The sequence below is a fragment of the Anomaloglossus baeobatrachus genome, chromosome 7, assembly GCF_048569485.1.
Source record: "Anomaloglossus baeobatrachus isolate aAnoBae1 chromosome 7, aAnoBae1.hap1, whole genome shotgun sequence".
NCBI lineage: Eukaryota > Metazoa > Chordata > Amphibia > Anura > Aromobatidae > Anomaloglossus > Anomaloglossus baeobatrachus.
This window is the reverse complement of record NC_134359.1, coordinates 32,684,544-32,711,804: the sequence shown is the minus strand read 5'-3', so window position 1 is coordinate 32,711,804 and position 27,261 is coordinate 32,684,544. Positions and strand designations below refer to the sequence as shown.

Below are 27,261 nucleotides of genomic sequence, written 5' to 3'. Positions count from 1 at the left end.
CCTCTTTTCTTCCAACCGACATAACTAAGTTGAGAATGCATGAGTGGATGTGTGCCTCCTTCCACACAAAGCATAAAACTGAGGAGCCCGTGATGCACGGGAGGGTGTATAGGCAGAGGGGAGGGGTTACATTTTTAAAGTGTAATACTTTGTGTGGCCTCCGGAGGCAGAAGCTATACACCCAATTGTCTGGGTCTCCCAATGGAGCGACAAAGAAAGGTAAAATGTCTAATCACCCCTCTTCCCCCATGCAGACATTCACAAAACACAAAAAAAAACCACAGGTGCGGATCATACCTGCATCCGAGCTGTTGGCGATCATTGGTATCGAGGACGACATCTGCATTCTTGGCTGGGATGGGTTGAGATGTAAAGGGTTCCCCGGATGGGGTAACATCCCGTAACCGCTTTGCATCTGGTTGATGAGTCCGGCAAGATGAGAATTAGGAACTGGATTGTTGCCATGAACAAAGTTAGTGTTTGGATTTTGGCAGGGGACGCCCTCCCCTCTAATGGGTATGTCCAGTGCCAGTGAATTATGGAGGTTAGCGGAGTTCAGGCCGTTGTCATTGTAACCCAGCTGGTTGGCGGGACAAGGCAGGCTCATGTTCGGGTCGGGAATGGCGCTATTGCTGTTCATGTGGGAGTTCTGACAACTCATGGTTTGCAGAAGCTGAGACATTGAATTCATGGGGAATGAGTTTTGCCCTTGTTTCCGCATCACGTCACCTCCTGCTTTTTGGAGGTTGGGATTATCCATGGGCGGAGGTTTCAGAAGATTGACGACTGTCGACGCGGGTTGCTTTCTCTTTCTTAAGTCCTTCTGTTGAGACATCAACTTATCTCTCAGAGCCGCCCGGCCGCTCTGCCCCTCCGCCGGGGGTGGTGGTGGTAGTAGCACGTTGGAGGCCGGGGGGAACATTGAGGGTAAAGTGCTATTTCCTTCGTTGCTGCCACAGCTGGCGGCAGATCCGGAACTGCCATTATTACCAGCAAGTTTATTTTGATTTGCTAGCTGTGCTTTGGCTGCTGCTGAAAGTAAACTGCTCGCCGGGAAAGAGGCAGCGTTATGCTGGTTCAAGATCTGATTTAAAGGCATCCCCAGCAATCCTGTCTGCCCCTTAATAGGAGCGCTACCAGCCGGAGACGGGGGATAAACAGTATTGTTGGGGGGGTTTAATACATTGCTCATTCCAGCTATCAATGGATTATGGATCTCTTTATACTGGTGGTGTCCATCAGGCTTTGTCGAAGGGCTTGACGGCATGGATGGTCTTGGAGAGCCCATGCTGTGTCGTGGAGAACGTGGCGGGAGTTTGAGGCCACCACAGGTAGTTTGTGTACCGAGCGGCGGCATCATGAAATTTCCATGATCTGACGATGTGGAAGAAGAACGTGATCTTTGGGGTGATGCCTCCATCCTTCCCATACCAGGTGGCATTGCGTGAACCGGAGAGGTGACCGGTGACGGGGATAAGGAGGTCGACGCTGGGTGTTGGACTCTCTGAATGTGATTACCGTGATTCATGTGACCGGGTTTGACGGTTGGCAATGGAAGATTACTTGGCAAAGGAACGACGGCAGGTGGCATGTTTACATTCATCACGGGTACCTGAGAGTGAACGTTTGGATGAAATGGGGTCGTGTTCATTACAGGGTTTTGGAGAACTGGTTTGCTGGGGATGGGGTCGAGTATACCGAGTGGATCTTTCTCCGATGATGTTAATGGCTTTTTCTGAAGAGCACAAAGCGGTGGAGGAGGTGGGGGCAGAGGTGGCGGCGGCAGAGGGGGTGGAGGACCCGGTGTTTGCTTATGATGAAACATAGCCCGTGACATATCCATGTTGGGTGGGTAATTGCAAATGGTTTTCTTTAACACTGGACTAGCAAACGTCGGAGACAAAGGTAAATTTGCCCTTCCGGCCATAGCACATGACTGCTGCACCGGGGACCCGTGTAACATGATGGATTGTGGAGATATAGGAGTCCTGTTCACATGGATGGGGCTGGAATTGGGGGGAGCATGATAGTTGGGATTGTTCCTTGTAAACGCATCAGGGCTTCCCAACGGGTCGGTCCTCGGAGACGCAGATCCATCACTGTATATCTGGGATCCGGATGAGGCCGGACTCGTCATGTTGCCATGACCCCCACGATACGGCGATTTCTGTCCGTGCTCGCCAATACCTAGCCGTTGTGGTGGATATGCAGGATGGAGGTCGTGCAGCTGAGACCCAACATGATCTTTAACCATCAACTTAAAAGGATTTTTACATTCCGGCAGCACAGAATTCACAATGCCCTCCAGCGATTTATTTCTTATGGATCGTGGTGCGGCTGTGCGGGTGGACACGACAGGAGCAGAATCTGGGGAAAAAAAAAAAATAAAATAAAAAAGTATATTGTGGTGTATATAATACAAAGAAAGGCATTAAGTGCAACAAGCGCTCGCCTATCTGCGGCCGTCCTCTAGATAAATGTGCAGCCATTGCTCCATTCTCAGGGGTAGACTCCAGGGTCCCAGCCAGGGTGCAAAACACAAAAAATTGCATTGACTATTTTATTTTTTTAAAATAAAGCAATTCTGCAAAATGGAACAGGTTGATTTCCCTATATCCACACTTGGACATAATATTGCTCTGATCCTTTGTCGCCCTCTTCAGTTTAATTCTATAGTCACAGCTATGCTATTTCTTTTTTTTTGTTTTATAGCTCTCAAAAGGGAATCTATCAGCAGGTTTTTGCTATGTAATCCGACAACAGCATGATGTTCTGACAGAGACCCTGATTCCAGGGATGTATCACTTTGCTTACTGGGTGCAGCAGTTGTGATACAATCACAGTTTTCTCCGCTGCAGATCAAGCAGAGCTCAGAATGCTGAGCCTTGTATAACCCCGCCGACTGGCAGTGTACACTGTATAATGGGATAGGAAATGGTTAGAAGAAATCGGGTTAAATGCTGCGCTAAAAACCACAAATCAAAAAGGTATATCGTGAATTCCTTTTTTTTTTTTTTATTTTCACAGGTCAACGCGTTTCAAAGGCATCTCAGCCTTCTTCATCAGGACTAAAAGCCAGAAAGGAACAGCATCCTGTTTTTTGTCCTGATGAAGAAGGCGGAGATGCCTTTGAAACGCGTTGACCTGTGAAAATAAAAAAAAAAGGAATTCACGATATACCTTTGATTTGTGGTTTTCAGCGCAGCATTTAACCCTATTTCTTTTAACCATTTCCTATCCTGTTGCATCATCGGGGCTGCGGCTGACCACCTTTGTATTCATTCACTTCGTGCTGACAAGGAATTGTGCCTGTCACAACTGAAGCAGGTGAGTACCTGTCCTATTCCATGCACCTAATCTTTATCGGATAAAACCCTATGTGCGCTTTCTTTCTACAGTTTTTGCTATACACTGTATAATGTCAGACAGCTTCTAATCAAGGTTGAGGGGCGTGATTGGACTAAAAGGCAGTGATAATCTCCTGCTGATAAAACACAGATTTTTCTTGAAATAGCAACACACAGCTCAGTAAGTGACACATCACTGGAATCAGGGTCTTGACCCCTACATCATGCTGCTCAGATTACATAGCAAAAACCTGCTGACAGATTCCGCTTAATGCACAGTGCGGTGTTAGGCTATGTGCCCACGAGAGCTCGCACCTGTGGATATATCCGCAGGTTTCCTGCAGCAGCTCCCCGGAATCCGCAGCTATCCATTGCTGCGGGATTCCAGCGAAATAGCTGCGGTAAACCTGCGGACATTCCTGCGGAAGTCCCAGCCTCCATCTCCATAGTGGAGGGCGGGATTTCCGCAGGTAATTCCACAGGAATAATTGACATGCAGTTACATGTGGCTGCGGGACATCCACAGCATGTTCCGCAGCTGCACATACCACAGCATGGACACAGCACTATCCATGTCCCATAGGATAACATGGGGAGTGTCTGTACTTGCTAAAACCTGCGGATTTATCTAGAAAATCCAGATAAATCCGCAGGTTTCCACGGGTACAGAGTCCCGTGGGCACATAGCCTTAACATAAAATTAGCGCACTGTGACAAGGATCCATTCATCGATTTAACATGTCGAGTGGGTGGTAACAATTTTATAGATCGTATAGATATGGACGCGGCACTAGTAAGTGTATGTACTTTATTAGATTATTTTTGATTTTAGATTATTTATTGGTGTAATATTTTTTATTCTTTTTGTGTTTTCAAAATAATTTTTGCAATTTTTCCACCTCCCTTTTTTTTTTTTACCTAGTCCCTCTATAGGACATTACATTTTATTTTTCTGATCACTGGTTTCATACATTGCAATGCACATGTATTGCAATACATGAGACCTGTCAGGTTGCACTGACAGAATGATTGTTAGACCATGCCTATGGCTGGGTCTAATAGCCCACCATACCTGGCACGCCAGGTGCTCATTTTTTTTTTTTACCTCTGGGTGCCTTGACAACCATTGGCTCCCCGTGATTTCATCACAGGGATGCCGATGAGGCTGAAAAGAGGGAGCACACGCCCCCAACTTCTTAAATGCTGCTATCACTATCAAATTGCAGCATCTGGAGGGTTAATCAGCAAGGGGTGGTTCTGGCACCATCACTGGCTGTTACTGCGGGAGCACCCTGTTCCCAGCTTTGCTGTTCCTCTTCTGGACCACGTCACCGCTCTTCAGCTTTCCTGGCTGACACAGTGTCTAGTCTATGGAGCAGTAGCTGCTTTTGTAGTGTAAGTCTATGAGACACAGAACAAGGCTCAGTGGTTAGCGCTGCAGTCTTGCAGTGGCTCAGTGGTTAGCGCTGCAGTCTTGCAGTGGCTCAGTGGTTAGCGCTGCAGTCTTGCAGTGGCTCAGTGGTTAGCGCTGCAGTCTTGCAGTGGCTCAGTGGTTAGCGCTGCAGTCTTGCAGTGGCTCAGTGGTTAGCGCTGCAGTCTTGCAGTGGCTCAGTGGTTAGCGCTGCAGTCTTGCAGTGGCTCAGTGGTTAGCGCTGCAGTCTTGCAGTGGCTCAGTGGTTAGCGCTGCAGTCTTGCAGTGGCTCAGTGGTTAGCGCTGCAGTCTTGCAGTGGCTCAGTGGTTAGCACTGCAGTCTTGCAGTGGCTCAGTGGTTAGCACTGCAGTCTTGCAGTGGCTCAGTGGTTAGCACTGCAGTCTTGCAGTGGCTCAGTGGTTAGCACTGCAGTCTTGCAGTGGCTCAGTGGTTAGCACTGCAGTCTTGCAGTGGCTCAGTGGTTAGCACTGCAGTCTTGCAGTGGCTCAGTGGTTAGCACTGCAGTCTTGCAGTGGCTCAGTGGTTAGCACTGCAGTCTTGCAGTGGCTCAGTGGTTAGCACTGCAGTCTTGCAGTGGCTCAGTGGTTAGCACTGCAGTCTTGCAGTGGCTCAGTGGTTAGCACTGCAGTCTTGCAGTGGCTCAGTGGTTAGCACTGCAGTCTTGCAGTGGCTCAGTGGTTAGCACTGCAGTCTTGCAGTGGCTCAGTGGTTAGCACTGCAGTCTTGCAGTGGCTCAGTGGTTAGCACTGCAGTCTTGCAGTGGCTCAGTGGTTAGCACTGCAGTCTTGCAGTGGCTCAGTGGTTAGCACTGCAGTCTTGCAGTGGCTCAGTGGTTAGCACTGCAGTCTTGCAGTGGCTCAGTGGTTAGCACTGCAGTCTTGCAGTGGCTCAGTGGTTAGCACTGCAGTCTTGCAGTGGCTCAGTGGTTAGCACTGCAGTCTTGCAGTGGCTCAGTGGTTAGCACTGCAGTCTTGCAGTGGCTCAGTGGTTAGCACTGCAGTCTTGCAGTGGCTCAGTGGTTAGCACTGCAGTCTTGCAGCTCTGAGGTCCTGGGTTCAAATCCCACCAAGGACATCATCTGCAAGGAGTTTGTATGTTCTCCCCGTGTTTGCGTGGGTTTCTTCTGGGTACTCAGGTTTCCTCCCACACTCCAAAAAACATACTCATAGGGAACCTAGATTGTGAGCCCCAATGGGGACAGTGTTGCCATTGTATGTAAAGTGCTGTGGAATTAACAGCGCTATATAAAATAAATATTATTATATAATATTTTAATATATTATAGTATTATATATTATATTATTATTATCATCATCATCGAGAAAGCGACTTATGCTTCACTCCTAAAACCCTGTGTTAACCGGGTCTGATTTGAGGGTATTTAGGCCAGAAGATGTTTGGCGCGGCGCTGAAAACCCGGGAAAAAAAAAAGTGATCAGAAAGTAGTTTAATACTCTTATGCACCACTACATGCGTAATAAGGAGGAATTAGGGAATGCAATTTTTTGCAGCGACTTCTTCCATAATGGTTTTCAATGAAATTATCCCAAATCTATAGCACTAAATTTACACATACTGGTTCCTCCCCCAGGACTTGTCAACACCAGTGAAGGGTGCGGGGCCTCCATGCTCCGGTGTAGTGTGGCCACGGCGATGATCTTGCGCTTGTGGATGCACAATTTGGTCACGTCCTCGTCCGCTTTGACATCCTCTGCGGTTCTTTGCTTTACAGAGGCTCCGGGGTCGAAGTTAAACACCTAAAAACAGATCAAATGAACAATGCAAGTTAAAAAAAAATAAAATAAATAAAATCAGTAAGACAAATAATAAATGTATGAAAAATCCTCCGTGGACACAAATGCGAGCTAATACAACGCACAATACCTTGGGCAGGATGAGAGGACACTCCAGGCCACACTTGCAGGTTCCATCCGTGAGAAGGTAAGTTTTGACCTGGTCCAAACATGACAGAAGGGATCCGCTGGGGCTGGAGACAAGAAGAGGACGTAGCTGATTGCACAAGATGTAGAGGCAATGTACACGCTATAAGTACCCGATCAAATCCAACACATCCGGGCTGGACACGTTTAGGTGCAAGAATTAAAGGGACTGACTGCAGTGAACAATCCGTGCTTGGTTAACAAGCCCCTCCTGAAAATAAACCAAACACAGGGTGCCCTACTGCACAGAAGAATCGTAGGACCCCAGAAATCTGCGTTATGCCATCTCACACTTCCTAAGAGTTTTGTCTTTAGTGATAGTTCTGCTTCACATAACTTGTTTTATTTACTGCCCCATTCTATGTCCTGTTGTGTATAAATATGTGACTCTTCAGATTTTGTGTTATATTGAGCCTGAAGAAGAGACCTGAGTAGTCTGGAAAGCTGCTATTATTACCATCTATTCAGTTACCATTAAAAAGGTATCAACCACTGAGGACTTCAGTTCTTTTAAGCAATTTTTAAGAGTTTTGTAAAAGTTTTTCTGAACTAGATGACTGTTTTAGGGTCAATGCACACAGGAAAAAAAAAACAAAAAACAAGTCAGTGTAACAGAGCAGCAACGCAAGAGAGTTTGCGCATATCATGTGAATGTTAATGGCTTGTGTTATAGATACTTTTTGTTCCCTCCATAGACTTTAAAGTGCACCAATCACCAGGATTTTCCTATATACCCTAAAGCCAGTGCTATACTGGCACTATCAGGCTGATTCTATACATAGCTTTAGTGGTGGAGATCGGATGTATAGGTTTTGAAACACAAGAAAGTAAAGTTTGTAAAATGAGCAGCTTTTTGATTGGCAGCAGCTGCCGATTAGCTGGGGTAGATTTTAATAGTGATTCCCGTCCCCAGCCTGTCCGTCCTCCCTGTTATTTATGCCAATTCTATTATAGAATTGTTTTGCTAAGTGACTAGAAGGACCTGTGCTGATGTCATATCCATGTGATCTCAAGGGGCAGGGCCTCAGCCAACATAATTGATACCAGGGAGCAACATTTTCCTGTTGGCTGAGGCCCTGCCCCTTCTGGTCACATGGGTATGAGGTCAGCACAGGTCCTTCTAGTCAGTTAGTAAAACAATTCTATAATAGAATTAGCATAAATAACAGATAGGGGGGGGGGGGGAATCACTATGAATACCCACCCCAGCTATCAGCTGTTCAGCAGCTGCTGCCATTCAAACAGCTGCTTATTTTACAAACTTTACTTGCTTGTGTTTCAAAACCTATACATTTCGATCTCACAACTAAAGGTATGTACTGAATCAGCATGATAGTGGCTTTAGGTTATATAGGAAAATCTTGGTGTGCTTTAATGGGGAATTCATTTTCAATGTACAATTGTTAATGCATTTTATTGATGTATTTTCTATGCATTTCTTAAAAAAAAAAAACCCCAAAACCACAGTTATGGTAGCTTTCTATAGGAAGGGAATGTGACATCACAGGAACAGGAGGAACAACTGAAAAAAGCAAAACATATCCATAAATAGAGAACTCAATAAAATCTGTGATAATAAAGAAGGGAATTTTGTTACTTACCGTAAATTCCTTTTCTTCTAGCTCCTATTGGGAGACCCAGACGATTGGGGTGTATAGCTACTGCCTCCGGAGGCCACACAAAGCATTACACTAAAAAGTGTAAGGCCCCTCCCCTTCTGGCTATACACCCCCAGTGGGATCACTGGCTCACCAGTTTTAGTGCAAAAGCAAGAAGGAGGAAAGCCAATAACTTGGTTAAACAAATTCACTCCGAGTAACATCGGAGAACTGAAAAACCGTTCAACATGAACAACATGTGTACCCGAAAAAAAACAAAAATCCCGAAGGACAACAGGGCGGGTGCTGGGTCTCCCAATAGGAGCTAGAAGAAAAGGAATTTACGGTAAGTAACAAAATTCCCTTCTTCTTCGGCGCTCCATTTGGAGACCCAGACGATTGGGACGTCCAAAAGCTGTCCCTGGGTGGGTAAAGAAATACCTCATGTTAGAGCTGCGAAGACAGCCCTCCCCTACGGGGAGGCAACTGCCGCCTGCAGGACTCTTCTACCTAGGCTGGCGTCCGCCGAAGCATAGGTATGCACCTGATAATGTTTGGTGAAAGTGTGCAGACTCGACCAGGTAGCTGCCTGGCACACCTGTTGAGCCGTAGCCTGGTGTCGCAATGCCCAGGACGCACCCACGGCTCTGGTAGAATGGGCCTTCAGCCCTGATGGAACCGGAAGCCCAGCAGAACGGTAGGCTTCAAGAATTGGTTCTTTGATCCATCGAGCCAGGGTGGCTTTGGAAGCCTGCGACCCTTTGCGCTTACCAGCGACAAGGACAAAGAGTGCATCGGAGCGGCGCAGGGGCGCCGTGCGGGAAATGTAGATTCTGAGTGCTCTCACCAGATCTAACAAATGTAAATTCTTCTCATACCGATGAACTGCATGAGGACAAAAAGAAGGCAAAGAGATATCCTGATTAAGATGAAAAGAGGATACCACCTTCGGGAGAAACTCCTGAATGGGACGCAGCACTACCTTGTCCTGGTGGAAGACCAGGAAAGGAGCCTTGGATGACAGCGCTGCTAGCTCAGACACTCTCCGAAGAGATGTGATCGCTACCAGAAAAGCCACTTTCTGTGATAGTCTAGAAAGTGAAACCTCCCTCAGAGGCTCGAAGGGCGGCTTCTGGAGGGCAACTAGTACCCTGTTCAGATCCCATGGATCTAACGGCCGCTTGTACGGGGGTACAATATGACAAACCCCCTGCAGGAACGTGCGCACCTTAGGAAGTCGTGCTAGACGCTTTTGAAAAAAAGACGGATAGCGCCGAGACTTGCCCTTTAAGGGAGCCGAGCGACAAACCTTTTTCTAACCCAGATTGCAGGAAAGAAAGAAAGGTAGGCAATGCAAAAGGCCAGGGAGACACTCCCTGAGCAGAGCACCAGGATAAGAATATCCTCCACGTTCTGTGGTAGATCTTAGCGGACGTGGGCTTCCTAGCCTGTCTCATGGTGGCAACGACCCCTTGGGATAATCCTGAAGACCCTAGGATCCAGGACTCAATGGCCACACAGTCAGGTTCAGGGCCGCAGAATTCCGATGGAAAAACGGCCCTTGGGACAGTAAGTCTGGTCGGTCTAGTAGTGCCGACGGTTGGCCGACCGTGAGATGCCACAGATCCGGATACCACGCCCTCCTTGGCCAGTCTGGGGCGACGAGTATGACGCGGCTGCAGTCGGATCTGATCTTGCGTAGCACTCTGGGCAAGAGTGCCAGAGGTGGAAACACATAAGGGAGCCGGAACTGCGACCAATCTTGCACTAAGGCGTCTGCCGCCAGAGCTCTGTGATCGCGAGACCGTGCTATGAAGGTTGGGACCTTGTTGTTGTGCCTGGACGCCATTAGGTCGACGTCCGGCCTTCCCCAGCGGCTACAGATTTCCTGAACACGTCCGGGTGAAGGGACCGTTCCCCTGCGTCCATGCCCTGGCGGCTGAGGAAGTCTGCTTCCCAGTTTCCTACGCCGGGGATGTGAACTGCGGATACGGTGGAGGCCGTGGCTTCCACCCACATCAGAATCCGCCGGACTTCCTGGAAGGCTTGCCGACTGCGTGTCCCTCCTTGGTGATTGATGTATGCCACCGCTGTGGAGTTGTCCGACTGAATTCGGATCTGCTTTCCTTCCAGCCACTGCTGGAAGGCTAGTAGGGCAAGATACACTGCTCTGATTTCCAGAACATGGATCTGAAGGGTGGACTCCTGCTGAGTCCACGTACCCTGAGCCCTGTGGTGGAGAAAAACTGCTCCCCACCCTGACCGACTCGCGTCTGTCGTGACTACCGCCCAAGACGGTGGTAGGAAGGATCTTCCCTGTGATAATGAGGTGGGAAGAAGCCACCATTGCAGAGAGTCCTTCTGTGAAAAGGATACTTTCCTGTTCAGGGATGTTGACTTCCCGTCCCATTGGCGGAGAATGTCCCAATAAAGAGGACGCAGATGAAACTGCGCAAACGGAACCGCCTCCATTGCCGCCACCATCTTCCCGAGGAAGTGCATGAGGCGTCTTAAGGAGTGCGACTGACCTTGACGGAGAGTCTGCACCCCAGTCTGTAGTGACCGCTGCTTGTCCAGCGGAAGCTTCACTAGCGCTGAGAGGGTATGAAACTCCATGCCAAGATACGTTAGTGATTGGGTCGGTGACAGGTTTGACTTTGAGAAGTCGATGATCCACCCGAACGTCTGGAGAGTCTCCAGCGCAACATTCAGGCTGAGTTGGCATGCCTCTTGAGAGGGTGCCTTGACAAGTAGATCGTCCAAGTAAGGGATCACAGAGTGTCCCTGTGAGTGCAAGACTGCTACCACTGCCGCCATGACCTTGGTGAACACCCGTGGGGCTGTCGCCAGACCGAATGGCAGAGCTATGAACTGAAGATGGTCGTCTCCCATCACGAAACGTAGAAAACATTGGTGCTCTGTAGCAATCGGCACGTGGAGATAAGCATCTTTGATGTCTATTGATGCTAGGAAATATCCTTGAGACATTGAGGCAATGACGGAGCGGAGGGTTTCATCCGGAACCGCCTGGCCTCCACGTGCTTGTTGAGCAGTTTTAGGTCCAGAACGGAACGGAAAGAGCCATCCTTTTTTGGCACCACAACCAGATTGGAGGAAAACCGTGTCTTGTTCCTGAAGAGGAACAGGGATTACCACTCCTTCTGCCTGCAGAAGAGCATCGGCTCGGTGGGGAGGTGGGGACGTTCTGAAGAATCGAGTCGGAGGACGAGAACAGAACCCTGTCCTGTGCACGTGGGCACAATGTCCCTCACCCACCGGTCTGTGACCTGTGGCAGCCAAATGTCGCCAAAGGCGAGCGAGTCTGCTATCAACCGCGGATGCGGAGAGATGAGAGAGCTGAGAGTCATGAGGAGACCGCCGTGGTAGCGGTTCCTCCGGCTGCCTTCCTTGGGCGTGATTGAGCCCCCGGAAACTGAGCCCCTCTGAGGCTTTTCAGCTCTTTTGGACGAGGACAATTGGGACCTGCCCGAGCTTGGGAAGGACCGAAACCTCGACTGTCCTTCCAGGACAGCATTAATAGGGTAAGTCGCAATGCAGACATTGCGAGGTTACGGACGCCCCTGCGGCACAAATGTACATATGCTCAAGACCAGCTGTGCAAGAACAGCTGAAAAGCTTAGGGTGCCCATACGGCTGTAAATGCCGGAGCAACCGACACGCCGATAGCCTCATAGACAGATTTCAACCAGAGTCCATCTGTCTGGCATCTTTAAGTGAAGTCCCTCCACTGCAACTATAGCTCTAGCCGCAAGCCTGGAGATTGGAGAATCCACCTTTGGACCCTGGGTCCCGCGCTTGACCACGTCAGGGGGAAAAGGATAACGTGTATCCTTAATACGTTTGGAGAAAACGCTTATCTGGTAAGCGTGGTGTTCCTGGACTGCTTCTCTGAAGTCAGCGTGGCCAGAAAAATACTCAATATACGTTTGAGCTACTGAAATGGGACTTCTCCTGCTGTGAAGCTGACTCCTCCGCTGGGGGAGCTGAGGGAGAAAGATCCAACATTCCATTGATGGACGCTATAGGATCATTCCTTATGGCGTCACCATCCGGTGTATCCGGATTGAGAGCGTTGTCAGGATCAAAGTCCTGATGAGCTACGTCTGCCTCATCATACAGAGAGCCTCCTGGGACCCCCCCCCCGGAGCACCGATTTTATTCCCAATGAGGGTGGCCAGGGAGCAATGATCCAGATTGCCCATGGCCTGTCCGGACTGCAAGTCTCTATCCCATTGCAACTCCATCCCTGTCCTTGGACAGGGTTGACAGGTGGTTCCTTTGGCCACGTCTAGTAGAGACCCCGGCTGACCAAGTGCTCCAGGGGAGCATTGCACACAATGGGGTTCAGTGCCGTGCAACAGTATCACTTGCAGTAAAAACAGCATCGAAAGCCTGTGTTGCTTATATGCTGCTGCCGACTAGCCATCTAGGACATAGAGCCAAGAATGGCGACCGTACAATGCAATGTATAACATACAAGCATAAAGTACAAATGAACACTGCAGCACATGCAATACAAGCAGCATAGAAAGCCTGTGCCTTGGCACCCCTGCTTTTCTGCTGCTGTAGACTAGCCATCTAGGGGAATATAGCCCAGAATATCGACCATACAGTGCAATGTATAGCATACAAGCATAAGTACAAATGAACACTGCAACCCCTGCAATACAAGCAGCATAGAAAAAACCTGTGCCTCAGCACCCCTGCTTTTCTGCTGCTGTAGCCTAGTCATTCTAGGCGAAAATAGCCCAGACTAGCGACCGTACAGTGCAGTGTATAGCATACAAGCATAAATACACATGAACACTTCAGTACATGCAATACAAGCAGCATAGAAAGCCTGTGCCTTAGCACCCCTGCTTTCCTGCTGCTGATGTGTCGCCATCTAAGAGGGCATATAGCCAAAAATAGCGACCTATGCAGTGTAAGCATAAAAATACAAATGGACAACTGCGGTATTTAGTGGGGTCAGCACTTCAGGTGCCGCTTACCGCCCGCCTATAAGCGGGTGTGTGGTCGCCCTAGTCCTGTGCCTGGTTGCCCAGAGTCCGATCTCTCAGCTCGGACTGCAGGAATGGCTGCCGGCGTCCTCTCCAGCTCGTGTGAGTAGGGGCGGGCCGTGGGCGTGCCCCCAAGTCAGAGCGGGAAACCGGCGTCCCACAGTGTCCAGTGAGAGGGCTGGAGCATGTAAATAAGGCTCCAGCCCTCGGCGCTGCTGATTGTACAGCGTCTCTCCCCTACCCTGATTGACAGGGTGGGGGCGGGAACGAAGCGGAGCTAGGCCGCAAAAGCCGGGGACTGGATTTATAAGCGCCGCCGCCGTAAAAGCGCGGTCGGCGCTAAGTCCCCGGCGCACTACAAGTCCCAGCCGCGCCGCCGCTCCCGGAGCGTCCGGCGCGGTAGTTCCCCATACATAAAGTCACTCAGCTAGGCTGCAGTGACTGTAACCCTTTACTGTCCCCGGCGCACTAGCACACCCAGCAAGTCTGGAGTGTGCTGTGCCTGTGTGTACGGGGACACAGAGTACCTGAATGGTGCAGGGCCATGTCCCTGAACGGTACCCAGCTCCGTATCCAGCAGGTTCAATGGGTCTGTGGATGGAGCCCGGCCTCAGGGCTTTGGGGCCGGTAAGATCCCACTTCCTCAGAGCCCCTCAGGGGGATGTGGAAGGAAAACAGCATGTGGGCTCCAGCCGCCGTACCAGCAATAGGTACCTCAACCTTACAAACCACAAGCGGGGTGAGAAGGGAGCATGCTGGGGGCCCTATATGGGCCCTCTTTTCTTCCATCCGATATAGTCAGCAGCTACTGCTGACTAAACAGTGGAGCTATGCGTGGATGTCTGACCTCCTTCGCACAAAGCAGAAAACTGGTGAGCCAGTGATCCCACTGGGGGTGTATAGCCAGAAGGGGAGGGGCCTTACACTTTTTAGTGTAATGCTTTGTGTGGCCTCCGGAGGCAGTAGCTATACACCCCAATCGTCTGGGTCTCCCAATGGAGCGCCGAAGAAAATATAATTTCTTTGCATATTTTTCATGCATTTTAAAATGCAGGGGAAAAAAAAAGGCATTGTGTGCACTGACCCATAAAGTGGACAGGACGGACATGGGCTAATACAGAAAATACTACAGAAAACTAAAAATGTAAGCAACATCCTGCTGTGTCTTCTACAGCAGAAACACTACAGCCCTTCATCATTGCCTTACGCTTGTTTTTTCATCCGGTTTTGTGCTTTTTTTGCACCCAAGTCATTATTCTATTTGAACTCTAGTTTCTATATGCTCACCAGGGGATTTTTTTTTTTTTCGGTTTTCCGCTCTGTGGCTGGAGATTAGCGATTCCTGATGTTTTCACATAATTCAACTGCGACTTTTTAAAAAGATGCAAAATTTGGTGCCCGCACGCACTCTGGCCAAACCCGAGAGGGAGGAGAAAAAAAAGAGGGAGGAGAAAAAAAAGAGGGAGGAGAAAAAAAAAAGGGATGAGAAAAAAAAAAGAGAAGGAGGATAAAAAGAGGGAGGAGGAAAAAAAAAAAAGGGAGGAGGAAAAGAGAAGGAGGAGAAAAAGAGAAGGAGGAGGAGAAAAAGAGAAGGAGGAGGAGAAAAAGAGAAGGAGGAGGAGAAAAAGAGAAGGAGGAGGAGAAAAAGAGAAGGAGGAGGAGAAAAAGAGAAGGAGGAGGAGAAAAAGAGAAGGAGGAGGAGAAAAAGAGAAGGAGGAGGAGAAAAAGAGAAGGAGGAGGAGAAAAAGAGAAGGAGGAGAAAAAGAGAGGGAGGAGAAAAAGAGAGGGAGGAGAAAAAGAGAGGGAGGAGAAAAAGAGAGGGAGGAGAGAAAAAGAGGGAGGAGAGAAAAAGAGAGGGAGGAGAGAAAAAGAGAGGGAGGAGAGAAAAAGAGAGGGAGGAGAGAAAAAGAGAGGGAGGAGAGAAAAAGAGAGGGAGGAGAGAAAAAGAGAGGGAGGAGAGAAAAAGAGAGGGAGGAGAGAAAAAGAGAGGGAGGAGAGAAAAAGAGAGGGAGGAGAGAAAAAGAGAGGGAGGAAAAAAGAGAAAAAAAGGAGAAAAGAGAAAAAAAAAAAAAAAAAAAAAAAAAAAAGAGACTGTGCCCGTACTGTTTCAGCCTCTTCCTCAGTCATCACAGCTCACCATTAGGTCCAACGTGAAATTATTCTGGTTTCCCATAGACTTACATTGGGCGTCGAATATTCGCGAATAGTCAAATAGCGGTGACGTATTCGCTAAATATTCGGCGCAGCGAATATTAGGGTATTCGATCATCCCTAGTTATAACGGAAAATTCAATAATTGTGGTCAACATGTAACTTAGGGAAACTCCAGTGGGATAAGTGATAACTGCCAGATGAAGGGGTCCAGGACGCACTGACTGTATGCACTCACCTAATGTAGAGAACGCCGCTTTGGTCCACTCGTCGTTGCCAGCCCACAGGAACCTGCACCGATAGGGGGGTGCCGTCACAGTCTCCTCCATCACATACCTTTCCACCATTCATTTTCTTACAGTGATTAAGAAAAGATATCAATAAGAAGAGGTCTGCAATACGGCGTGTGTACTCATGACTCCGAGAGGACCGATCCTGCACAGCTGTGTAAACCGCACAAAGTGCATTTGGTTACGTAACGTTCAGGGCAAGTCAGAAGAATCGGTCGTTGCTCCCGTAAGCCATTTCTGTAAGATATCCCACATCGCTCCTCCAGGAGCAGAAACCTCTGAGAAGGCAAAAGTCTCCCCCCGCTATGAAACGGTGCAGTCCATCCATGCGCTGGAGCCGGTAGGATAAGAGATACCCGGGTGTAAGGAACATTTCATCCTCGTCCGGCCGAGCGCAGCAGGATGGAGACGTCTGGTGGAGTCACGCGCTTAGGGATCGCATCTTCTCTGCTTTTTCTTTATTTTCCAACCTGTAGCCAAAATATTGCAATTCTTCCCGGGGGCCTTCATGATGTCACAAATTAAGTGCTTTAGTCCTGCAAAAGGAGAAAAGGAGAAAAAACATCAGTACCAATAGGCAGGAAACTAAGTCTTTAAAAGGGTAAGGACACCTTGGCGGGAAATTTGATTTTCCTCTATATAATTTTGGCTAAAAATAGTTTTTGTATCATTTGCTTACTCTGTGTTGCACTGGTTATCGCTGGCTGCAAAATGAGTTAACCGATAAACTGTCAGTGAGCTTAATGGGCGAGCTGTACAGCTTTTACGAGCCTCCATCTGATTTATGACCACAAGAATTTTCGGTTCTGTGGTCATAAATCAGAACATAAGGAACTCCGTAAAAGACGGATAAAAGTTACAAATTCCCCCAGAGAATGAGCTCGCTGACTGATTTTCAGTATTCGCACGCTGCGTATTTTCTGCACCAAATCTGCATCTTCTGGCAGAAAAAAAAAAAAGCACCAAAAAACGCTATGCATTTTTCATAATGAAGTCAATGGCTTGAAGGGCTGAACATGGGAGGCAAAAACGCACCAAGAATTGACACGTTGCAGATTATTTTCTGCACCAAATCTGCAGGGAAAATATAAGCAATGCGCGCACAACCCTGCAGAATTCTCATGGGACTTTACTGGCATAAAGATAGACATGCAGATTTGTGACAAAACTGCACCAAAAATGCATAAAAATGCAGTATGTGCAGTGCACATAGCTTGAAACCAGTAATGTGCAGTAAGGAAAAAAAAAAAAAAGCTTTAAAAAAAAACAAAAAAAAAAAATTGTCTTTTCAGGGAGGAAGGAGACAAACTCTAGTGCCACAAAAAACACTGCAAAGCTTTTTAGGAAACCCAACATCAAAAGATATAGTGCACAGTATTAGTATTATTCTAATAAATATTGTAAAAACGATAAAAATAAATGTTTTGCACACTTTTTTTTTTTTTTTTTTTTTTTTTTTTACACTGGGAAAAAAAAAAAAAAAACCCACAACCCCCCCCCAAAATACCTTAAAAAGAGACACTAGTATTATGTCTCTAACAACCAGTATCAAAAAGGGATACAATTTAGTCTTGCCCATTGCAAAATAAAAAAAAAAACGAACCCCTCCCCCCAAAAAACAACAAAAAAATAAAAATCTTTTCTCATAAAATGAAAATAAAAAATGAAGTTGACAGAATCCTAAAGAAAACTACAATTTGTTATGCAAGGTAAATAAATAAAATAATGGCCCATAGAGTTCTGTGCTAAGAAAAATGAAAAAGATATAGCTCTCAGGATACCATGATATAACAAAAAAAAAAAAAAAAAAAAAAGTAAAAATTTATTGAGCCAAAAACCAGAAACAATTAGTTAATCTGAAAAAAATAAAAAAAAATAAATCAATTGATTATGACTAACCATATTGACCAGTACTATAAGGAGAATATCTTGCTTTATCCTGCAAAAAGAAAATACAAAAAGACAATGCAAGATTTTTTTTGTAAACCATCAGTAAAGTATGGACTAGATAGGACATTTAAATTGGCACCTAAAATTATAGGAATATAGCATCAATTGAGCAGATAGTATACATCTGATCGAAATCAGAAAAGATGCAAATCCATACTGTTCACATAAAACTAGATTTTACTAAATAAAGAAGGGAATTTTGTTTACTTACCGTAAATTCCTTTTCTTCTAGCTCCAATTGGGAGACCCAGACAGTGGTGTATAGCTACTGCCTCTGGAGGCCGCACAAAGAACTACACTCAAAAGTGTAAGGCCCCTCCCCTTCTGGCTATACACCCTCCCGTAGGAGTACGGATTCCTCAGTTTTAGTACCAAAGCAAGAAGGAGGAAAGCCAATAACAGTTTCAAAAAACAAATTCAATCCGATAAGATCGGAGAACTTAAGAAACAACATGAACAACATGTGCACCCGAAAAACGAAACCCTAAGAACAAATAGGGCGGGTGCTGGGTCTCCCAATTGGAGCTAGAAGAAAAGGAATTTACGGTAAGTAAACAAAATTCCCTTCTTCTTTTTCGCTCCTAATTGGGAGACCCAGACAGTGGGACGTCCAAAAGCAGTCCCTGGGTGGGTAAAAAGATACCACATGAACGGGCTGTCAGACAGCCCTTTCCTACAGGTGGGCCACCGCCGCCTGAAGGACCTGTCTACCTAGGCTGGCATCTGCCGAAGCGTAGGTATGCACTTGATAGTGTTTGGTAAACGTGTGCAGACTCGACCAGGTAGCCGCCTGGCACACTTGCTGAGCCGTAGCCTGATGCCGCAATGCCCAGGACGCACCCACGGCTCTGGTAGAATGGGCCTTCAGTCCAGATGGAATCGGAAGCCCAGCAGAACGGTATGTGTGAAGAATTGGTTCATTGATCCACCGCGCCAGGGTGGATTTGGAAGCTTGCGATCCCTTATGCTGACCAGCGACTAGGACAAAGAGCGCATCAGAACGGCGTAGAGACGCCGTGCGAGAAATGTAAATCCTGAGTGCTCTCACCAGGTCCAACAGATGTAAACCCTTTTCAAATTGGTGAACTGGATGCGGACACAAAGATGGCAAAGTGATATCCTGATTAAGATGAAAGGAAGAAACCACCTTGGGAGAAAACTCTGGAATTGGACGCAGTACTACCTTGTCTTGGTGAAACACCAGGAAGGGAGATTTGCAAGATAACGCCGCTAGCTCGGACACTCTTCGAAGAGACGTGACCGCCACAAGAAAAACTACTTTTTGTGAAAGCCGAGAAAGGGAAACCTCTTTCAAAGGCTCGAAAGGCGGCTTCTGGAGAGCAATGAGAACCTTGTTCAGATCCCAGGGTTCCAATGGCCGTCTGTAAGGAGGAACGATATGAGAAACTCCTTGGAGAAACGTGCGTACTTTAGAAAGCCGTGCCAAGCGCTTCTGAAAGAATACGGATAGCGCGGAGACTTGACCCTTAAGAGAGCTAAGCGACAAACCTTTTTCCAACCCAGACTGCAGGAAGGAAAGAAAAATTGGCAATGCAAATGGCCAGGGAGAAAACCCTTGAGCCAAGCACCAAGCTAAGAATATCTTCCACGTCCTGTGATAGATCTTAGCTGAGGATGGTTTTCTAGCCTGTCTCATTGTGGCAACAACTTCATGAGATAAACCTGAGGCCGCTAGGATCCAGGACTCAATGGCCACACAGTCAGGTTCAGGGCCGCAGAATTCAGATGGAAAAACGGCCCTTGAGACAGCAAATCTGGACGGTCTGGTAGTGCCCACGGTTGGCCTACCGTGAGATGCCACAGATCCGGGTACCACGACCTTCTTGGCCAGTCTGGAGCGACGAGAATGGCTCGATGGCAGTCGGACCTGATTTTCCGGAGAACTCTGGGTAACAATGCTAGAGGTGGGAACACATAGGGGAGTCGGAATTGCGACCAATCCTGAACCAAGGCGTCTGCCGCCAGCGCTCGGTGATCGTGAGACCGTGCCATGAAAACTGGGACCTTGTTGTTGTGCCGTGACGCCATCAGATCGACGTCCGGCGTCCCCCAGCGGCAACAGATCTGCTGAAACACGTCCGGGTGAAGGGACCATTCTCCTGCGTCCATGCCCTGGCGACTGAGAAAGTCTGCTTCCCAGTTTTCCACGCCTGGGATGTGAACTGCGGATATGGTGGACGCTCTGCTTTCCACCCACGTCAAAATCCGCCGGACTTCCTGAAAGGCTTGGCGACTGCGTGTTCCCCCTTGGTGGTTGATGTACGCCACCGCCGTGGAATTGTCCGACTGAATCCGAATCTGCTTGCCTTCCAGCCATTGTTGGAAGGCTCGCAGAGCAAGATAGATTGCTCTGATTTCCAGAACATTGATCTGCAGAGTGGACTCTTCCTGAGTCCACGTCCCCTGAGCCCTGTGGTGGAGAAACACCGCTCCCCACCCTGATAGGCTCGCATCCGTCGTGACCACTGCCCAGGACGGGGGAAGGAACGACTTTCCCTGTGACAATGAGGTGGGGAGAAGCCACCAACTCAGAGAGTCCTTGGCCGTCTGAGAGAGGGAGACAGTCCTGTCGAGGGACGTCGATTTCCCATCCCATTGGCGTAGAATGTCCCATTGTAGAGGGCGCAGATGAAACTGCGCGAACGGGACCGCCTCCATTGCTGCTACCATCTTCCCTAGGAAATGCATGAGGCGCCTCAGTGAGTGCGACTGGCTCTGAAGGAGAGATTGTACTCCTGTCCGTAGCGAACACTGCTTGTCCAGTGGAAGCTTCACTATCGCTGAGAGAGTATGAAACTCCATGCCAAGATAAGTCAGAGATTGGGTCGGGGTGAGATGAGACTTTGGAAAGTTGATAATCCACCCGAAACTCTGGAGAGTGTCTAGTGCCACCTTCAGACTGTGTTGGCATGCCTCTTGAGAGGGTGCCTTTATAAGCAGGTCGTCTAGATACGGGATGACCGAGTGACCTTGCGAGTGCAGAACAGCTACTACTGCTGCCATGACTTTGGTGAAGACCCGGGGGGCTGTTGCCAGACCGAAAGGTAACGCTACGAACTGCAGGTGTTCGTCGTGTATGACGAAGCGTAGGAAACGCTGATGCTCTGGCGCAATCGGCACGTGGAGATACGCATCTTTGATATCTATTGATGCTAGAAAATCTCCTTGAGACATTGAGGCTATGACGGAGCGTAGGGATTCCATCCGGAACCTCCTGACTTTAACGTGTCTGTTGAGCAACTTTAGATCCAGGACGGGTCGATACGATCCGTCCTTTTTTGGGACCACAAACAGATTGGAGTAAAAACCGTGACCTTGTTCCTGCAGAGGGACGGAGGTCACCACTCCTTCCGCCTTTAGAGCGGCCACCGCCTGCAACAGAGCATCGGCTCGGTCTGGTGGTGGAGAAGTTCTGAAGAAACGAGTTGGCGGACGAGAACTGAACTCTATCCTGTACCCGTGAGACAGAATATCCCTCACCCAACGGTCTTTGACGCGTGACAGCCAAATGTCGCCAAAGTGGGAAAGCCTCCCACCGACCGAGGGTGTGGGAATCGGAGACTGCAAGTCAGGAGGACGCCGTTTTGGCAACGGTTCCTCCGGCTGTCCTTTTTGGGCGTGACTGAGACCTCCAAGAATCTGAGCGTCTCTGGTCTTTTTGAGTCTTTTTTGACGAGGCGAATTGGGACCTGCCCGGTCCTCGAAAGGACCGATAACCAGACTGACCCTTGCTCTGTTGGGGTTTGTTTTGTCTGTGTTGCGGTAAGGATGAGTCCTTACCCTTGGAGTGTTTGATGATTTCATCCAAACGCTCTCCAAACAATCGGTCACGAGAAAAAGGCAAATTGGTTAAGCACTTCTTGGAATGAGAATCTGCTTTCCAATGTCTCAACCACAGGGCCCTACGCAAAACAACGGAGTTGGCTGACGCCACTGCCGTGCGGCTTGTAGCGTCAAGAACAGCATTAATTGCGTACGACGCGAATGCCGCCATTTGCGAGGTCAATGGTGCTACCTGCGGGGCAAATGCACGTGTGACTGAGTCGACTTGCACAAGCCCGGCTGAGATAGCTTGGAGTGCCCATACGGCAGCAAAAGATGGCGCTAACGACGCTCCAATCGCTTCATAGATGGATTTCAGCCAGAGCTCCATCTGCCTGTCAGTGGCATCTTTAAGTGCCGCTCCATCTTCAACTGCAACCAAAGATCTAGCTGCAAGCCTGGAAATTGGAGGATCCACTTTTGGACACTGGGTCCAACCCTTGACCACCTCAGGGGGAAAAGGATAGCGTGTATCTTTAAGCCGTTTAGAAAAACGCCTTTCCGGATAAGCGTGGGGTTTCTGGATTGCGTCCCTAAAGTCAGCGTGGTCCAGAAAAGTGCTTAATGTACGCTTAGGATATCTGAAATGGATTCTCTCGTGCTGCGAAGCTGACTCCTCTACAAGAGTAGCTGGTGGGGAAATATTTAACATCTTATTGATGGACGCTACAAGATCATTAACTATGGCGTCACCATCTAGTGTATCTAGATTGAGAGCGGTCCCAGGATCAGAATCTTGATCAGTTACGTCCGCCTCATCACCCATAGATTCATCTCGCTGGGATCCTGACCATTGAGATGAATGTGAAGGTCCCTCATAGCGAGCCCGCTTAGGCTGCCCGGGGCCATCGTCCGAGTCAGAGTCTTCACCCTGAGGTGTATGTGCCCGTCCCGGAGCTTGGAGGTAATTCAGCTGAGGGGGACCAGGGGGCAATGATTGCACAGTGTCCGTGGCCTGAAGTACAGGCCTAGCTCGCAATGTGTCAAGAATTTGTGACATAGTGAGAGACATTCTGTCAGCAAAAGCTGCAAACTCAGTTCCTGTCACCTGGACAGCATTCACAGGTGGTACACCCTGGGTCACGTCCAGCAGAGGTCCCGACTGTGCAAGCGCCGCAGGGGCCGAGCACTGCACACAATGGGGGTCAGTGGAGCCTGCCGGTAGAAAAGTCCCACATGCGGTGCAGGAAGCATATAATGTCTGTGCCTTGGCACCCTTGCGTTTTATGGACGACATGCTGTTGGCTCTCTGCAATGTGAGAGAGTCTATAGCCAAAAGGGCGACCAGCGCTATGCAGTACAAAGTATTTGCAGGAACAAAATACTAAGATTACTACTGGCACAAGAGGGGGTGAGCCCTGAGGGCTGCTTACCGCCCGCTGAATAGCGGGTAAGAGGCGCAGAATTCCTTGTCTGGGTCTCCCCGGCTCCCCTCTGCAGCTCAGCGTGTCAGCAGGAATGGCTGCCAGCGTCTGTGGAGAGGGGCGGTCCGTGGGAGTTTCTAAACAAAAGTGCGGGAAACAGTGTCCCCTCTGTGCCTACTGTGAGGGCTGGAGTATGTAAAAACGACTCCAGCCCTCAGCGCTGATGCACTGACCAGCGTCCCGCCCCTCTCCTGACTGGCAGGTCTGGGGGCGGGAACGAACGGAAGCAGGCCGCAAAAGCCGGGGACTCGAGTTATCAGCGCGGCCGCCGTAAAAGCGCGGCCCGCGCTGAAGTCCCCGGCGCACCACAAGTGCCAGCCGCGCCGCAGTCCCAGCGGCCGGCGCGACCGTGTCCCAATAGTGTGCCTGCTTCAGCGAAGCTGAATGAGGCCATGGCACAAGCGCCGCAGCGCTGATGTCCCCCGGCGCACTACAACACCCAGCATGCTGCGGTGTGAGCGCCAAATGCACGGGGACACAGAGTACCTTGAGGAAGCAGGGCCATGTCCCTGATGTACTCCGCTCCATCCAGCATCTTCTCCAGGGGCTGTAGATGGAGCACGGTCTCAGTGCCTGGAGACCAGTAAATCCCACTTCACCCAGAGCCCTGTAAAAAGGGATGGGGAAGGAATCAGCATGTGGGCTCCTGCCGCCGTACCCGCAATGGGTACCTCAACCTTACAAACACCTCCGACATACAGTGGGGTGAGAAGGGAGCATGCTGGGAGCCCTGTATGGGCCCTCTTTTCTTCCATCCGACATAGTCAGCAGCTGCTGCTGACTAAAAACAATGGAGCTATGCGTGCGTGTCTGACCTCCTTCGCACAAAGCTAAAACTGAGGAATCCGTACTCCTACGGGAGGGTGTATAGCCAGAAGGGGAGGGGCCTTACACTTTTGAGTGTAGTTCTTTGTGCGGCCTCCAGAGGCAGTAGCTATACACCACTGTCTGGGTCTCCCAATTAGGAGCGAAAAAGAAATTTAAATTTTTTTTACAGTGAAAATAAAATACAGTACATTTTTTTTTAAAAAAAATATAGACTAAAATCTAGTTTTGAATCAATAAAGTATGTTGCGACTAATAGTAAAGTTTTGCTACAGCCAAATACCAGGAAGTATAAAAAAACCCAGAACAGCTTTATTTAAAGCGCACCAGTCACCAGAATTTTCCTATATAACCTAAAGCCAGTGCTATACTGGCACTATCAGGCTGATTCTATACATACCTTTAGTGGTCAGTTCAGATGTATAGGGTTTGAAACACAAGCAAGCAAAGTTTATAAATTGAGCAGCTTTTGAGTGGCAGCAGCTGCCGATCAGCTAATAGCTGGGGTGGGTATTCATAGTGATTCCTGCCCCCCCCCCCCCCACCTGTTGTTCCTCCCCCTATCTGTTATTTATGCTAAATCTACTATGGAATCATTTTACTAAGTGCTAGAAGGACCTGTGCTGATGTCATACCCATGTGACCCGAAGGGGCGGGGCCTCAGCCAACAGAAAAATAATGTTGCTTAGTGGTATGTTGGTTGAGGCCCCGCCCCTTCTGGTCACATGGGTATGACATCAGCACAGGTCCTTCTCGCACTTAGTAAAATGATTCCATAGTAGATTTAGCATAAATAACAGATAGGGGGAGGAACAACAGGTGGGGGGGGGCAGGAATCACTATGAATACCCACCCCAGCTATCAGCTGATTGGCAGCTGCTGTCATTCAAAAAGCTGTTTATTTTACAAACTTTACTTGCTTGTGTTTCAAAACTTATACATCAGAGCTGACAACTAAAGGTATGTATAGCATCAGCCTGATAGCGCCAGTATAGCACTGTATGTATAGAATCAGCCTGATAGTGCCAGTATAGCACTGTATGTATAGAATCAGCCTGATAGTGCCAGTATAGCACTGTATGTATAGAATCAGCCTGATAGTGCCAGTATAGCACTGTATGTAAAGAATCAGCCTGATAGTGCCAGTATAGCACTGTATGTATAGAATCAGCCTGATAGTGCCAGTATAGCACTGGCTTTAGGCTCTATAGGAAAATCCTGATGGTTGGTGCATTTTAAAACATTACATACAAAAAAAAAAAAAAAAGTGTAATTGAAACAAAAACACAAAACGCATGTAACTTAATTAGTGCAGAAAATCTGCAACATAAAAAATCAACAAATACTCATTGTGGGAGTAGACCTTTAAAGTATTGAAAAACAAATATTAAAAACATTCTTGGCTGTATGGGTACTCCACCGGTCTCCACACTACTTGTTCCAGCAAGATGGGCATGGAATCGCGATCAGCAATTGGTTGCTGTAGTCACATATCTGTCAGGTCCAAGCAGAAAGAAAGAAGAGCCGAGGGCCAAGAGGCAGGAGGAGGAGGGCCGCCAAGAGGCAGGAGGAGGAGGGCCGCCAAGAGGCAGGAGGAGGAGGGCCGCCAAGAGGCAGGAGGAGGAGGGCCGCCAAGAGGCAGGAGGAGGAGGGCCGCCAAGAGGCAGGAGGAGGAGGGCCGCCAAGAGGCAGGAGGAGGAGGGCCGCCAAGAGGCAGGAGGAGGAGGGCCGCCAAGAGGCAGGAGGAGGAGGGCCGCCAAGAGGCAGGAGGAGGAGGGCCGCCAAGAGGCAGGCAAGAAGCAGGAGGAGGGCAAAAGGCAGAAAGTGCATGGAGTGCATTGTGTATACCAGAGGTCCCCAACTCCAGTCCTCAAGGCCCACCAACAGTGCATGTTTTCAGGGTTTCCTTAGTATTGCACAGGTGATAATTTAACCCCTTCAGCCCCGGGGCACTTTCAGTTTTTGTTTTTTGCTCCCCTTCTTCCGAGAGCCGTAACTTTTTTATTTTTCCGTCATCTTGCCATATGAGGGCTTATTTTTTGTGGGACAAGTTGTACTTTTAAATGAAACCATACGTTTTACCATATGGTGTACTGGAAAGCAGCAAAAAAATTCCAAGTGTGGAAAAATTGAAAAAAAAGTGTGATGGCACAATAGTTTTTGGGATCTTTTATTCACGGTGTTCACTATATGGTAAAACTGATGTGTGGGTATGATGCCTGAGGTCGGTGCGAGTTTGTAGACTACAAACATGTATAGGTTTACTTGTATCTAAGGGGTAAAAAAAAATTCACAAGCTTGTCCAATAAAAGTGGCGTACGTTTTGCGCCATTTTCTGAAACCCGTAGAGTTCTCATTTTTTGGGATCTATGGCTCAGTGACGGCTTATTTTTTGCGTCTCGAGCTGATGTTTCTAATGGTAGCATTTTTGCGCAGATGCTACGTTTTGATCGCCTGTTATTGCATTTTGCGTAAAACTTGCGGCGACCAAAAAACGTAATTTTGGCGTTTGGAATTTTTTTGCCACTACGCCGTTTACCAATCAGATTAATTGATTTTATATTTTGATAGATCGGGCATTTCTGAACGCGGCGATACCAAATATGTGTATATTTTTTTTTAACCCTTTAATTTTCAATGGGGGGAAAGGGGGGGTGATATGAACTTTTAGGGTTTTTGTTTTTTTTTAAATTTTTTAAAACTTTTTTTTTACTTTTTTTATTTTATTTTACTAGTCCCCCTAGGGGGCTATAGCGATCAGCAATCCGATCGCTGATCGCTATCTGCTGATCACAGCTATACCGCTGTAAACAGCAGAAATAGTCACTTTTTTTTTTCCTCTGCTTCGTGCCGAGGAAAAAGGAAAGTGAAACTTCGTAGCAGAAGGGTCATCACATGACCTTGTGCTACGATGGCAACCACCGAACGTCACGTGATCACTCACGTGACTTCCGATGGGGGCGGCGGTAAGTAGAAAACATGGCTGCGCGCATATAGATCTCGCTGCCAGACTTTGGCAGCGAGATCTAAGGGGTTAATGTTCCGGGTGGAATGAGATTCCACTCGGAACATGTAGGCACACATGTCAGCTGTTGAAAACAGCTGATATGTGTGCCGATCCACGCCACCTGCCCGTGGCAGAGGGCGGGGCTTACCGGGACACGATCCATGACGGAAAGATCCGTCCATGGTCGTGAAGGGGTTAATCACCTGCACAGGTGATCATTCCAACACCCATGCAATGCTAAGAAAATCCTAAAAACATGCACTGTTGGTAGGCCTTGAGGACTGGAGTTGGGGAACTCTGGTGTATACAATGTGTTACTTTGAGACTCAGACACACGAGGCGATACCCAATTTCCCATACTAGTCACACTGATAGGATGTAGAGGAAGAGGTTTCCTTGGAGCAGGTCACAGTGGGTGACACAACATCATTC

At 48.4% G+C, this 27,261-nt stretch overlaps 1 protein-coding gene across 2 annotated transcripts in view; it reads right to left on the bottom strand.

The window, feature by feature from the left end:
- The window catches only part of MBD5 (methyl-CpG binding domain protein 5), an 88,213-nt gene that overhangs the window by 38,573 nt on the left and 22,379 nt on the right, over positions 1 to 27,261 (bottom strand). Inside the window, exons 3-7 of one of the 2 annotated variants that reach the window (XM_075317180.1) lie at positions 17,680 to 17,719; positions 15,729 to 16,316; positions 6,665 to 6,767; positions 6,357 to 6,537; positions 298 to 2,367 (exon numbers count right to left, since the gene is read on the bottom strand). In XM_075317180.1, coding sequence (XP_075173295.1) covers positions 298 to 2,367; positions 6,357 to 6,537; positions 6,665 to 6,767; positions 15,729 to 15,841 — 2,467 coding nt within the window. In that variant the 5' untranslated portion in view covers positions 15,842 to 16,316; positions 17,680 to 17,719. The remainder of the gene's footprint in view (positions 1 to 297; positions 2,368 to 6,356; positions 6,538 to 6,664; positions 6,768 to 15,728; positions 16,317 to 17,679; positions 17,720 to 27,261) is intronic. The other variant, XM_075317181.1, reaches the window with a different exon arrangement.